Below are 14,249 nucleotides of genomic sequence, written 5' to 3'. Positions count from 1 at the left end.
AAAATATACTGGTAGATTTATTGGCTTCTAACAAATTGACCATAGAATGAATGTGTGTGACTGTATATGTGGTAGGGAATATAGAGTGTCAGCTCCACTGGGGCAGGGAGTGATGTGAATGTTCAAATATTCTCTGTAATGCGCTGCGGAATATGTGTGCGACATATAAATAACGTAATATATAAATAAAATAGTGATAAATTCCACTGATGCCACAATATCTACTGTCTCATTCAGCCATTATAATTGCACCATCCTAATATGCTAACGGTACACTATAGCACACAAAGTACAATACTTGTTTCCTAGCAAGGCGCCCACTAAGCAATTTGCTTAGTGGGCTATTCTGCAAAGTGAAATCGCATTGCATCGCCCTTTTAGGGCCAGGCGATGTGCGATGCAATTTTCCTATGTAATTTATTCACTGCTCTCTCAGCCCCGGTCCATCGCATCTGCCGCAAAATCGCATGCGATCGCATGTCATTTTATAGGGTGTTTGATGGCATGACATTAGGTACAGATGGCGCCGGCCTTATTATTGCTGGCGGAGCGCCAGGACCGTGTCCCTGGCGATCCGCCAGCAATCTGGCGCTCTGGCTGAATGAGACGCTCGTGCGTTTCCCACGCACGAGCGTCTCAATAGCCGGGCGGCGAGGCGGCGCGGCGGGTGCAGTCCTGCCCGTCCCCAGCTTCAGTGAGACCGACAGGGCTGCGGGGGGGCGGTGTGGACCGGCGGGGACCCGGGGAAGCCGGCGGGGACCCGGGGAAAAGCACCGTCGGAACGGGACGCGCGTGCACCTCGTGCACGCGCGTCCCCTTCCGACATACAGATGGCGCGGGGCGGGGGATGGCGGGTGGGATGGCGGGTGGCGAGTCCTCCGCCATCCCCAGCAAAGACAAGCCCGGCGCCATCTGTATACAATCATATGATTGTATGTCACAAAAAATAGGTTTAACCCCACCCCCCCACTATCCACGTGAACCCGAAGCGGGGCGGCGGAACACGTCCTCCGACTTTTTCAATACCCCACTATCCACGTCAGCATGGAGTTGATTTTATATAGTGTGGCGAGCCACCAAGCCCCGCGAGGGGACCCGGAATACATGAAAAGTAATCCGCGTCCGCTCGCCACGCTTCGGGCTCGGTGGCTCGCTGCACTATATAATATCAACTCCACGGCAACATGGATAGTGGGGTAATGAAAAAGTCGGCGGACGCTTCGGGGTGGCGTGCATAGTGGGGGGGTGCGTTACATATATTTTTGGGACATACAATCATATTATTGTATACCTAATGTCATGACATCGCACACCCTATAAAATCGCATGCGATCGCATGTGATTTTGCAGGACATGCGATGCAATATTGTGGTGTAAAATAAAAAAAAATACATGAAAAAAAATCGATGCCATGCGATGCGATTTCCCTACGGTGCCATACGTAGAAAATCTGGGAGCAGTGCTAGGAAACAAGTACCCAAAGTACATCTGCACACTTACATAGTTTCCTTCAGTTTAGAGCATTCAGCTAAATGCAGTTAGGTTTTATTGTTGTTAAATGTTCCATTTACGATAAATTACAGTGTAAAGCAGACTCCTATACAATCGTCACGCCAAATCATTCAGATGAAATGTGAAGATCAGGTTTTATGTGCACTTTAATTATCATGTGCATCCTCATACAGCTAGCCTAAATACACCACACAGTGGAAGATACAGTACCTGGTGTGAGTGAGTTACTGTACCAAGTCCCGAGCATCAACACAATGCATCTAGGATGCACCAAAGACTGTGCTGATTAATGTGAGCAATTGTGTCTGTATATGCAGCACATAGGAGCTGGGAAAGTAAAAAAGCCAAGGCCACTTCTTTGTAGCACTTCATATGCAGATTTTGACTCAGCAGCACAAAGATATACAACTGTCCTCATACAGCAGGTATGGAGAACCTTCGGCCCTCCGGCTGTTGTTGAACTACACATCCCAGCATACCGTGCACCAGTTTTAGTATGGCCAAATAGCAAAAATGTAGTAGAGCATGCTGGGATGTGCAGTTCGACAACAGCTGGAGGGCTGAAGGTTCCCCATCCCTGCCATACAGTATCAAATGAATCAGCATCCTGGTGCATCCTAGTCACACTGCATTGCAACCACAGCTGGTTACACACTGGGCGATATTTACTTAACAATAAGGACAATGTCATTAATGATATCCCGTACAAATCATCCAGTGTGTCTGGCAAATAACGTTGATGATGCGTATGGCTGGGTCCATTAACACCCCCCCCTTCTGTACATACAGCTCGATCTGACTATATTGTCAGCAACTACATCTACATGTATGGAGCAGGTGACGTAATGCAGTAAAGATGTACACATACATACATATACATACATACTACATACTGGTATAGAAATTATTTTAATTTAATAACTGATTATATACTTGGTTACAAAGTATATAATCAGTTATTAAATGATGTGGAGATAGCTAGCATTAATATCTGCTGTATACGTTTTTTTAAGCTTCATTTTAATTGTAATACGGTTAAATCATTAATCATCATGTAGGTGATAACTAGTTATCAGCAAAAAATCATCAGGAGTAAAAAAAAACCTGAACTTTGGGCAGGCCATTAGTTTGTCCCGCTTTACTTTTCTGACAGGGGAAATAGCACCCTCCAACTATTCAATGCGGCCGTTATCGACAGCATTGAAGGCGGATCTCGACTAAACAGTTCCAACTTTAAAACTATTGCCAGAGATGGCCGTGGATCGTCGAATTCACGGCCGTTTCTCAACAATCCACAGCCGTTTTCGCCACCATGCCCACTTCTCCTCATTCGGCATGCGGAACATTTAATTCTGCCCGTCGAGACCCTGTAGAGCAGAGAGAAAACGAGCCAGGATTCCGACTGTTGGAACGTTCTGAAAGTCTGAATCAAAGATTGAATACCACCCCTTAGAAGCCGATGATTCTTTACATGATTTGTTCAAAGTATTAAAAAAAATTAATAATCATCTGATAGTAAATGTGCAATCTACACCCTGTACCACAATATCAATATCGATTGATTTAGATTGGTAAATGTAAGTACTATTTATGTACTTTCCCTCCAATTTTTTTTATGTGTTTATTGAAAACAAAATACAAGATTAACCATATGTCAATGCATACAACAAACAATGAAATATGGATAATATGCAACAGAAATCGATAATGGAACATTGTGCATAACAAATGGACTAAATCCACAGAATCTGGTCCATAGCAAATCAAACAAGTTGAATGAAAACTACAAAAACCCTACAACAAAAATATACAGGAGAAGGTAAGGGGGGTATAGGAGGGAAGTGTGTGGAGCCTCAGAAGTTATACAAAAATGCTATGTAAATGCCAGTTGTTTACACGGATGAATAAAACAGCTACACTCAAGAAGTGTTTGGGAGATATAAATGAAAATACTTCAATTCCAGCCACGGATGCCACGTTATTCTCTGGGGCCACCCTTGAATCATCCATGGACATATACATATCAATTCAGGTGAACCATTTGTTGTACAGTGGGAGGGGAACCAGCGGACTGGGATCACGACTTTAGCAGCACTATTAAAGAACTTCAATAAAGAGTTTTTATAAACCTTCAAAAGGGACAAAGGAGGGAGCAGTAGGGACCCCGCTACCAACTATTGACTTGGAGATAGAAATAACCTGATCCCAAAACGGAGTAGCTAGAAGAACTAGCAAATGTAGTCGGAAATTTCTTGGTCCATGTATCATCTGCTAAATCGATGTGAAGATCACTCCCTCGAGCAGCAGCATACTTAGGTAGGGAAGGGTACATATGTTCAATCAGGAGTCCATAACTGCTTGAGAGAAAGTGCGCCCTAGATTGTCACGGTTAATGTTCGATAGGGAAGGTAAAGATTAATTATTCCAAATGAATCTATTGTTTAAAATCAGTTGTCCCTTTACCTGTAATGTTTTAATCTGCATTTAGAGGTTTCAAATTGGGATTGGTATGTTTGTGAACATTATTTACTATAAATAGACATGCGAATGTCAAAATGGTCCTAAATGTTCAGAATGTTTATGCTGATAAAGTGTCAACAAAACAGTAGACCACTTATGTATATTCATCTCTATGCAGAGTTGTCTTTATGGTAAGGAAGTATAAGGTCCTACAGAGTTGCAGTACTTTACCCCATCCGCCTAACCCATCTGTATATGTAGATATATTCCAGAATTACATAATTCTTGACATTCTGGAGTTGACATGGTGATTGCATCCATTTAAGTCTACATGCTAAGACACATGAAAAGAGTATATATACATAAATAGGTAGTGACCATGTGCCCTTACAGAAAACAAGAAATGGCCTTCACTAGCCTGCCTGAGTTTAAGTTATGCCAGCCTGCCTCATAGTATCACCCTGTATTCTTATACTTTCACTCTGGTACTATAAGATTCTCATTCACAAATGTAGTCTTTTATACTTGGCTTAAAATGTGTCATTTAAAAAAAAAAAAAAAACATTTAAATAATTGGGTACTTATAAGTTAGTTGGGCGACCACTAAGCTATTTGCTTTTTTCCGCATCCCCTCGCAGGGCTCAATACGCTCGCCACACTTCAGGCTCGGTGGCTCGCTATGCTCACCATACTATATAAAATCAACTCCATGCCGACATGGATATTGGGGGCATGAGCGTACTAACTATAGTGGGCACCCAACTAACATATAAGTACCAATAATTGTGTTTTCTTTCCATGCCAATGATTATTCCTCCTCAAACTCCCTATTTTCATCCTTTAGTTTGTTGCTTGTTGAATTGGCCTAAAAGTAGGTTACTTTAATACCCCTTTCACACTGGCCACCCGCAATTACTCGTCATTTTTGAGTGCCCGGTCATTTTGCCAGGTGCAGTCTGACCCCTATTCACACCAGAAGCAAATCACCGGGTTAAAGGTTTTCAACCCGGGAATTTGCTGAAAAACCCGGGTTTTTCTGTGTTTTGAAAGGGTCAACACGGTTCTTAAATCCCAGAACTCCGACCCTGGTCAAGAGCTTTTCAGCAAATTCCTGGGTTGAAAAGCTTTAACCCGGTAAATTGCATCTGGTGTGAAAGGGGTATTAGTAAAATGCACCTTCGCAATGAGAAAAATTAATTCAGGTTAGCAGCATGTGTGCACTCCCCATCTTTAAGGCAGTGCCAACAGCCCTACATTATCCAAGGCTGAGTAGCTGTGTCCTTGAGGGACCACATACACTACTACTATTATTATTATTATTATTATTATTAACCTTTAGAGTGCCAAGTGAATTTGTCAAAAAAGGTGGAAAAATTGCCAAGCAAACCTTTTTATATTTATCATAATGACCTGTAATGTTTACTTTATATAGGAAATATAATATTTTTTTCAACACAACATTTTCTATTTGAATTTAGATAACAAATGTGAGCAAAGCTGGCATTTTTGGTGGATATTTTGCACCTCTCTCACAAAAATGTTGGCACTCAAAGGGTTAACAGTTTCTTAGACAACACAGCAAGTTCCATTGCACTTTACAACTGGAAATAGGGATGACAGAAACTGGGTAGTTCCAGAGAGTCAAAATGGTAGTTGCAAGCTTTCAATCTTTATATGAATGCTGAATGACAATAAAAAGTACAACATATACAGTGAACTTACCTGACAATTCAAAGGTCAAAGCGGTCAATATCATATATTCTTAAGCTAGGTACACATTATGTCACTGATGATGAACGATCCTGCGGGTCATCATCCGAACGACTTATCGGGCACATCATCTAGTGTGTACCTGATATGGGCCCGATTCAGACTTGGTTAACTATGCCTCACCGCACAGAGCCCATTGCAGGGATGGGAACGGATGTCAATGTGTACCCATCCGTTCCAATGCGTCCGAACAGCGGAGAAATCATACGATGGTCACTTAACATCAAATGATTTCTCCTACTGTACCCGGTGCTTGCAGCCATCGCGTGACCCAGGAGTCAGTCGGTGGCCGCACTTATCCTTGCGAATTTCAGGGCGGGCGCTGTCGTCATGTGCCCACCCCTGAAAAGGCGGTATGCCTGCATTTCTAGGGCGTGCCCATTTTGTGGGCATGACAGTGAAATGCCAGGGGTCCACCCCGGAATGCCCCCTGTCTGTCAGTAACCCAGTGTACTGGGTTCACAGCCCTATGAACAGATCTGAATTGGCCCTATGTTGCTGATGATGCATGCACCTGTGGGATGTCAGCGGCATCCTCTGTTGGCCCTGCATGCTCAGTGTATGCACTTGCCGATGCTGGCTTCCACATAGGGTCCTGATGCTGCCGATAGCGGGATGGGTATACATCGTATAGTGTGCACCCAGCATAAGATCCAAAAGTATGCCAAAAGTGTGTATGTGTAGCTTGTCCTGAAGAAACAGTTCGACAACACTACCAAGTTATATTATCTATACCATTGAAACAAATCCTTGTTTGAAGTTACTGTAGATAATGTACTTAGAAGGTCACCAGTATAATTCCTAAGTGTGCAAAACACTATAAAATGTTACTCTTGTTCTTAAAACAGAAAGTGCACAGTTATGAGACACAAAATGACACATTACCATTCATCAGATCCAAGATGAAGCAGAGCTTGTCAGGTGTATGGAAGGCATAAGTCATGCACACTATGAATGGACAGTCCTGTAAATAAAGAGAATGATAGAATATGAAAAAGTACAATGGTCAAACCTAAAAAACACTATTTTAGATCACATAAACATGAAATATGCTCAGCACTGTTAGAAAGAAATGCCACACAAGCAAAAATAGAACTATAGTATAACAAATGGTAAACGGTAGCCTGCGGCTATTCAGTTTTGACATGTAAATATTTATATCAGCAAACTCGCTCTCATTAATATACTGATCACTTGACAAATCTCCATTTTACGTACTTAACGGAAGTAATAGACCTTTTTTAGATCATATATGTTGGTGTGGGCCCATACAATTATTCCTGTCCTTTGTTTTGGAACCAGGACCATATCATGGGACGTCACATAGAATTATTACAAGAGCCGAGTGAGCCTCTGTTTGTTTCTTTATTTCTGTGTCTAATGAAGCACAAATGGATCTGACTGATATGGTAATCAACTAAATACTGTGACACCACAGAATATTGGTAATGAACAATAGAAGAGCTGTCACCCCCGGGTGATGGCTGCTGTGCAATGCTTCATGGAACCCTTTGTCCTGGATGGTTCATGTTAATGCTCTCTGTTCTGTGCTTCGCTGTGATATGCTGTATGAATTTTTTATCAAGAGATGTGTGCGTCACTGTTGTGGAGGAGGTGCGTGGATCAGACACACAGCTGCTTCCTCCTCCCGCACAGCACTACGCTTCAACATGTTACATACATTTCTCTCATGCACTAATCGGAAACACTGGAAGAAGGCTGAATCACTTGCGCTTTTTTCCTGACATGCATGTCCAAAAATATGACTCCATAATTATACAGTAGAGCATAAGATACCACTACCCAAAGCATATTTCAATCTTTATTGATTGTGAAATAAAGAAAACATGGCAAGTTTGCTTGTTTTTGACAGCTTAACAAGTCTTATTTCTATTAGTGTGTACACACGGTGAGATTCCTTTGCTATTTGACTAAAGGGGTGTACACACGGAGCAAATTTATGCTATTTTCTAAGCAATCTGACTAGATTGCTTAGAAAGTAAGCACAGATCTCTCTGTGTGTATGCTCCGAGAGATTAAATATCTCTTGCTAACTAAGTCAGTGCATGCAGTCAAAATCTAGTCAGATTGCTTAGCAAATGACTGCATATCTCTCTGTGTGTACAGAATGAGAGATACTGATCACAATCTCCCATTCTGAACCATTACCCTGACTTTTTTTGCTTAAGCAAAATTGCTTAGAAAAATCGCTTAGCAAAATCACATAGCACAAATCTCTTCATGTGTATGTGCTCCCCATGGGAGATCTTGACACCAGCAAAATTGCTTAGCAAAATAGCTTAGCAAAATTGCTTAGCACAGATCTCTACGTGTGTATGCCCCTTTAGATTTGATTGCTCATGTGCTATTTACATACAATTCATGCTACCTACATTCAATTAGCACTGTATAGTCATTGTTGCACTGGCTATTTGGCTTTTTGATTTCAGCTGAAGGGGAACGCGCATAGGCATTGAATCAGGAGAGAAAGCTAAAACCATGTCCGAACTCCATTCGATGTCTATGAGATCCCGATTCAATTTAGACTATATATTAAAAATTAAATGTTAAATCTTATCGTGAGTATATACCATAAAGAGGTAATGAAATAAGAAACAATATATGAATAAAAGCTAAATATTAATCCATGACTACCAGAAAGAGGCGAAATGGACATACAGATAGAGCCATGCTTATCAAGGCTCTATCTGTAGGACTTATCAGAAATGTTCTTGGTAAGCCTCTGGTCTTAGGTCCAGTTGTATCAAGCGTCAAAAAGTGATAAAATGGAGAGTGATAAACAACCAACCAATCAGCTCCTACTTGTCCTTTTTCAAATCCAGTCAGTAGCATAACAGTTAGGAGCTGATTGGTTGGTTGTTTGGTTGTTTATGATTCTCCATTTTATAACTTTTTAAAGATTGATCCATCTGGCCCTTAGTGTTCAATTTAGCATCCTACCTATTTCAAAACCCATGCAGTTTATTTTCCCTACCTGGGGAGTTAATCTCTGCTGTGGTACTTCTAGCACAGTGTGGTCTGTATTTCAGCATGGATATGTATACCAGACCTGTGTTAGAAGCACCCCAGCAGAGAGCTATACCCCAGGCAGGAAGCGGCACAGCACAGGTTTTCAAAGACGCAGGGTGCTAGAATGAGCACTTTCTCTCTTATTGGGCTCATCCGGACTCCACCTGGTCTATGCAGATACCCCCCTCCAATTGTTTGATTAAATAAATGATCAACCTATCTTCATCTGCTTGTAGGATGCAGGAGGTGAAACATTGGGAGGGTGTCTGCAACTGTAAACTGATCTGATACATCATTGTTTCAGCTTTCAGTAGCGCACGCAGGGGGGGTTTCTGAGTATCCAGAAACCCCCCCACAGGAGTCTCAGATGAAAGCTGAGGGTCCCCTCTTTCCATGGGTATAAGAATTGTAAAAATCGGCCCTTGGAAACCGGAGATATCTGACTTCAAAGCAGTGGTCCCCATCCAAGCCTGTTAATTGTTATTCCCAGTCAGATATTTCAGGGTTCTGTCTGACTTAGAGTTTTTCTGAAGGTATATTCCAAAAGCTGGGACTCTTCCCCTTTGAGGGACACTAGTAGCTTGTCTCTACTTTTCCCAGAACTAGAGATATAAGCCTTCCAGCAGCTGGTTACTGCTCCAGCTCCACACACCTGGTATGTAGTATTATATACTCGTGGGCAGATTGCTCTGCCGCCTGAACTCTGATCCCCTAGTCCCCATTACCATTTGGTAGGTGGGATTCTCTAGTTTTTAATTCCATTAAAATCTAAGAAATCTATTTCTGGGAACTGGAGATATCTGCAGTCAAGCAAGCTGTCCTCCCACCTGAAAGTTATGAATAATGAGCCCACTCCACTATACACCCCTCCTCTGCATATTGAACATCCTCTACCACCCTGGAAGTTATGTATCAGGGCCCCTTCATTCATCCCAATACCCCCTACCAACAGCTTCCCCCACCCCTACCGCTGGAGGATCGGTAGGGGCCCCAATACATTGCTATGCCCAGGGGTCATACACTGCTGTTGACGCCCCGTATATATGTATATATATATATATATATTTTTTTTTTAATTATTATTATTATTATTTATATACATTTGGTCTATCTATAATACTTTAACTGACCCGGCATATACTGGGTCACCTAAGTGTCCATCTCCGTGCTTTGCTCCACCCCTCTGGAAACCCCCTTCTGAAAATCCTGCGTTTGCCACTGGCTTTCCTTAGATGAGGATTTCTGCAGAATGCCAATTTTCATTAACAACACACAACAGACTTTCTCACAAAGGCAAAGTAAAAGCAGAACTCCCAAGTATGTATCATGGAATGTTACCATCAGTGACAGTTGCAGAAGTGGGGCTGTTGTGCAATCCAAAGTTCAAATAGGGGAACCACACCAACTGTCAGTGAGTCAGTTTTAGATGACAGTTGGTGGCAGTAAGTGTGGCTCCCCTATTTGATACTGTGCCAATAGGCGGTATTCCATGCCCTACCATCCACTAGGGCGTGGTGGGAGAATAAAATATTGAGCCGAGCACAGCGAGGCACCGTGCACAAAGCAAGGGGATGTGGTGCACTGGAAACTGTGTCCATGTCGACTGTGTTGACATTCGGGTAAAATATGTCGACCCACTGTCGACATATTGCTTGTGTCAACCTATTGATCTACACCCACTTCCACCTAAACCCATGTCGACCTAATGCTTGTCAGATGTAAATTCCACAGGCGCCTATCATATTTGTTTGCACGTTACTGGATTGGAGTGAAAAAACGTGTGAAAAGTCAAGCTCTTGGTTGGTCAAACTTTTGGGAAGTGCACACTGTACATTAGAGCTGTATGCTGTGAACCTTGCTGATTTGGGACCAAAAAACAACAGAATAAATCAGTTGAGCACTCATTACATCTGGGCAGACAAACATATCATAGAATATAGAACTTTTTTATTTTATCCTAGCCAACTTACCATCGATTTCCTAGACATTACCATTTTTATTGAAGAAAACATCATCAAAACGAAAACTCTCACTAATCCTACCAACTCAAAATTATATATATATATATATATATATATATATATCTCTGCGCAGGTATATGTAACCAATATCTCTGAATTCTATTATCATGTAGTGTTCAAGATTGGTTGCTAAAACTATTCAGTGTGCCGGGGGAACCAATGTCTTGTTACTTACTATATATATATATATATATCTATAATATATATATATATATATATATATATATATATATATATATATATATACACACACACATACATACATACATATATATATACACACACACACAAAAATCTCTATAATTGAACTCTTAAATACTATTTAGGTGGTTGCTGTTGACACTTAGTCCCCTACTAGATGAGACTAGAAACACCAAAACACACTACCAATAGTGTCATCAGCGCCCCTCAACAAGTAATGTCCATATAACTGTTAAAATAAATAATGTAGAAAGAATACACTGGTACTGTAGTTTTTCTTTTTGAAAGTAGTTTTTATTTTTATTTTCAAAACACGTGACCAACCCCCAACGCATTTCGTCTCAGAGACTTCATCAGGGGTTCGTGATTTTATATAAAATATTAGTGCCCGTCTGGGTCAAAAGATAGAAAGCCTTGATTTAATGAATAGATTTTTTTTCAATTACTATATTCCGATTTGGTACTTCGGATAGATGGTTAGTTTCATAACAAAATCCTTCTTTAAAACATATAGTATATACATTTAAAATACCTTATAAGGAAATATAATAAGTGGCATCAAGGTTAGGATCCTAGTGGGTTATAATTTGGTGAATATCCAGCCAACAAATTGTGTGATAATACAATAACCAGATAATAGAATTATTCCCTGTGAATGGGAGATGTGTTCACCTAGGAGTCCAACCAGCAAGGACAAGTAAAACCAGCAAGTTTTAGTATAGCAAAACTGTAGCAGGGCATGCTGGGACGTGCAGTTCAACAACAGCTGGAGGACCAAAGGTTCCCCCCCCATCCCTGCTATAGATTTATACCTTATAGTTGGGAGATGAGGATCCCTAACAGGGATGTGCAGTTATATCGAAGCGCCAATGGAGGGGACATCCACCTGTTCTTAGCTTTATTGCATCAATTTGGTGGTAGTGGTGGGGGGGGTCACCAATTGGGTTTTGCCCACCATAGGTTGCCTTATTTGAACACTTTATAGCCATTATCTACCTTTTTGTTACTAGATATGTTTTCTACTACTGGGTTTTCTTATTATATGAAAAAAAAAACCTACTGGAATATTCTTGTTACAGATCACGAAATTAGCAATTAAGAGCTGCTTCTGTGGGATGGTTGATAACTGAGACAATGTAATATCACAGTTAATTGAATAAACCTTTTGTTGAGGATAATTACGTGTGTACAATGCCACCCGCTGACTGTAGTTCTCATCCAATGGGTCATGCACAAAATTATAGCACATGTAATCTGTAACACCTCTGCCTTTATACTGCAGTGTACGTCTTTGTTACCTGATTTATGAGTGACAGCTAGAAATCTGAAAACAGATTTTTACTGGAAAAATTGTTGCTGCGCAAATGCACAATGCAGAAGAATAAGAATACAGTAAAACAAAAAAGAATAAACATTGCCAAGTGCTAGTCTACAGTTCTCAAAACTTTTATTTCCATAGCCAATCACCTAATACTGAATTCATAATAACAATTTTGAAAGGCCTATCCACATGATCCACATGCAAAAATAACAAAGGGGATTACATCAAAATAATAGCTATGTATGCCAGCTGAAATTATAGAACATTAAGGCTAGTGGATTTATTTATACAGCTTTATTCAGGTAGAATAGACCAGACTTGGCACAAATGTGTCTTGTCTGGGTGATTTTGCAATACAATTGTAGTCCTAATTTTAAAATAATGACTGCCAGCATCCCTATCATAAGTATGCAAAGGGGGGGGGGGGGGGGGGAGATGGAGCAGGTAATGTTTAGGCACTAGAGGGGGACTTATAATGGGGTTAGGGTTATACTGTGGGGCTTGGGCACTAGAGTACAAAGGTCAGGATTATAAACTAGAGCGGAGGGTGCAGGGGGGTAGGGGGGTTATGGAAATACAGTGGAGAGATAAGTATACTTACTAGACAACTGTTGGGATTTCACCAGGATGCCGGTGTTGGTATTCTGACTGCCAGTATTCCCATCACCGGTCATCCATATGTATTCCAGCTCAAATCACATTCAATGCATCACATCCAAATTCAATGCTGGAAGCGCCAGAGGTCAGTGCGTTCTTTAGCTTCTATGGTATATAGAAGCAAAAGACCCAACAGAGTGCCCCCGTTAACACTACAACACTGGATACAGCACATCAACTGTATTCAGGCATCAAAAATCATACCCTAGAGGGCTAGTCCGATGAGTTGTCAACAAGACTCCATACAGGCTAGTGGTGGTTCCATAGTAGTGTGGGGTGTATTAACAAGGCATGAGTTTGTGTACACTAGTGGGGCTAAATAAGAATTGGATCAGTAAAAGCTAGTTTCAGGAGTTGGTAACTATTTGCAGACTTCATGTACCCCCACAACGATGGAATGTTCCATCAGGATAATGCACTGTCAGTCCCAAGTTTTCAAGAACTAGTCTAAGGAGCATTTTGGAGAGCTCTGCCATGTCAAGTACAGTAGCTGCATTTTGCTGGTCCAGAGGAGGTCCTGATACAAGGCACTTCAGGGTGTATGTGTTTATAATATATTATACACATATCACAGTATAGATACAGTATAGAGATGGAGCCACTCTCATCAGAGCGGCCCCCACTAGAATGGAGCATGTGTGCAAGAGACAGTCACACTCCCCATTCTGGGCAATAGGACGTGCCAGCTTTAGCGATTTGGCGGCAACACAGAGAGCGGCTCAATCTGTGTATAGATATATATATATATCTATACACATACATATATACACACACACACACACACACACATATATAGATACACACGCACATACACAAATAAAGTGGTTAGAAATATACTTGCAGAATAATTGTAATGCAATACTGATTATGGTATAATAAATACCCAAAGGGGTATTTTGAAATCTGTACCATTTTACAGTATATAGAAAAGGATAGAAATGTTTTAATGTTAAGGGGACAATCTTAAAACTGATTCTTCTATACAGTACATGAACTTCATTTAATAAAGAAATGCTCAGACATAACAGATGTCAGGAATTTGTTACAAAATGTTTCATGCAAATATTCCCATACGGACAATTTCTAGCAGACTATATCTCTTATTCCATCCAGATTACCTCAGCAGCCTAAGGCTCCTCAAATCAACATCTGCTGCTATGTTTGCTTCTGTAGACCACTTGTTTATATTCAATTTACAGTTTGTGACTCTGATAGTTTTTTTCAGTTGTGCAGATCCCTTGCACTGGCGAGTGCTGGCGATAAAGACTGGGACGCGC

At 41.1% G+C, this 14,249-nt stretch overlaps 1 protein-coding gene across 4 annotated transcripts in view; it reads right to left on the bottom strand.

Moving 5' to 3' along the window:
- GRK3 (G protein-coupled receptor kinase 3) overlaps positions 1-14,249 on the bottom strand; it is a 316,600-nt gene that overhangs the window by 77,081 nt on the left and 225,270 nt on the right. For all 4 annotated transcript variants that reach the window (XM_083146472.1, XM_083146488.1, XM_083146479.1 and 1 more), the window contains exon 10: positions 6,628-6,706. In XM_083146472.1, coding sequence (XP_083002598.1) covers positions 6,628-6,706 — 79 coding nt within the window. The remainder of the gene's footprint in view (positions 1-6,627; positions 6,707-14,249) is intronic.

The sequence above is a fragment of the Crinia signifera genome, chromosome 1 (assembly GCF_055691185.1).
Source record: "Crinia signifera chromosome 1, ASM5569118v1, whole genome shotgun sequence".
Lineage (NCBI taxonomy): Eukaryota > Metazoa > Chordata > Amphibia > Anura > Myobatrachidae > Crinia > Crinia signifera.
The sequence above is the reverse complement of the archived record's forward strand: the minus strand, read 5'-3'. Positions and strand labels throughout refer to the sequence as shown.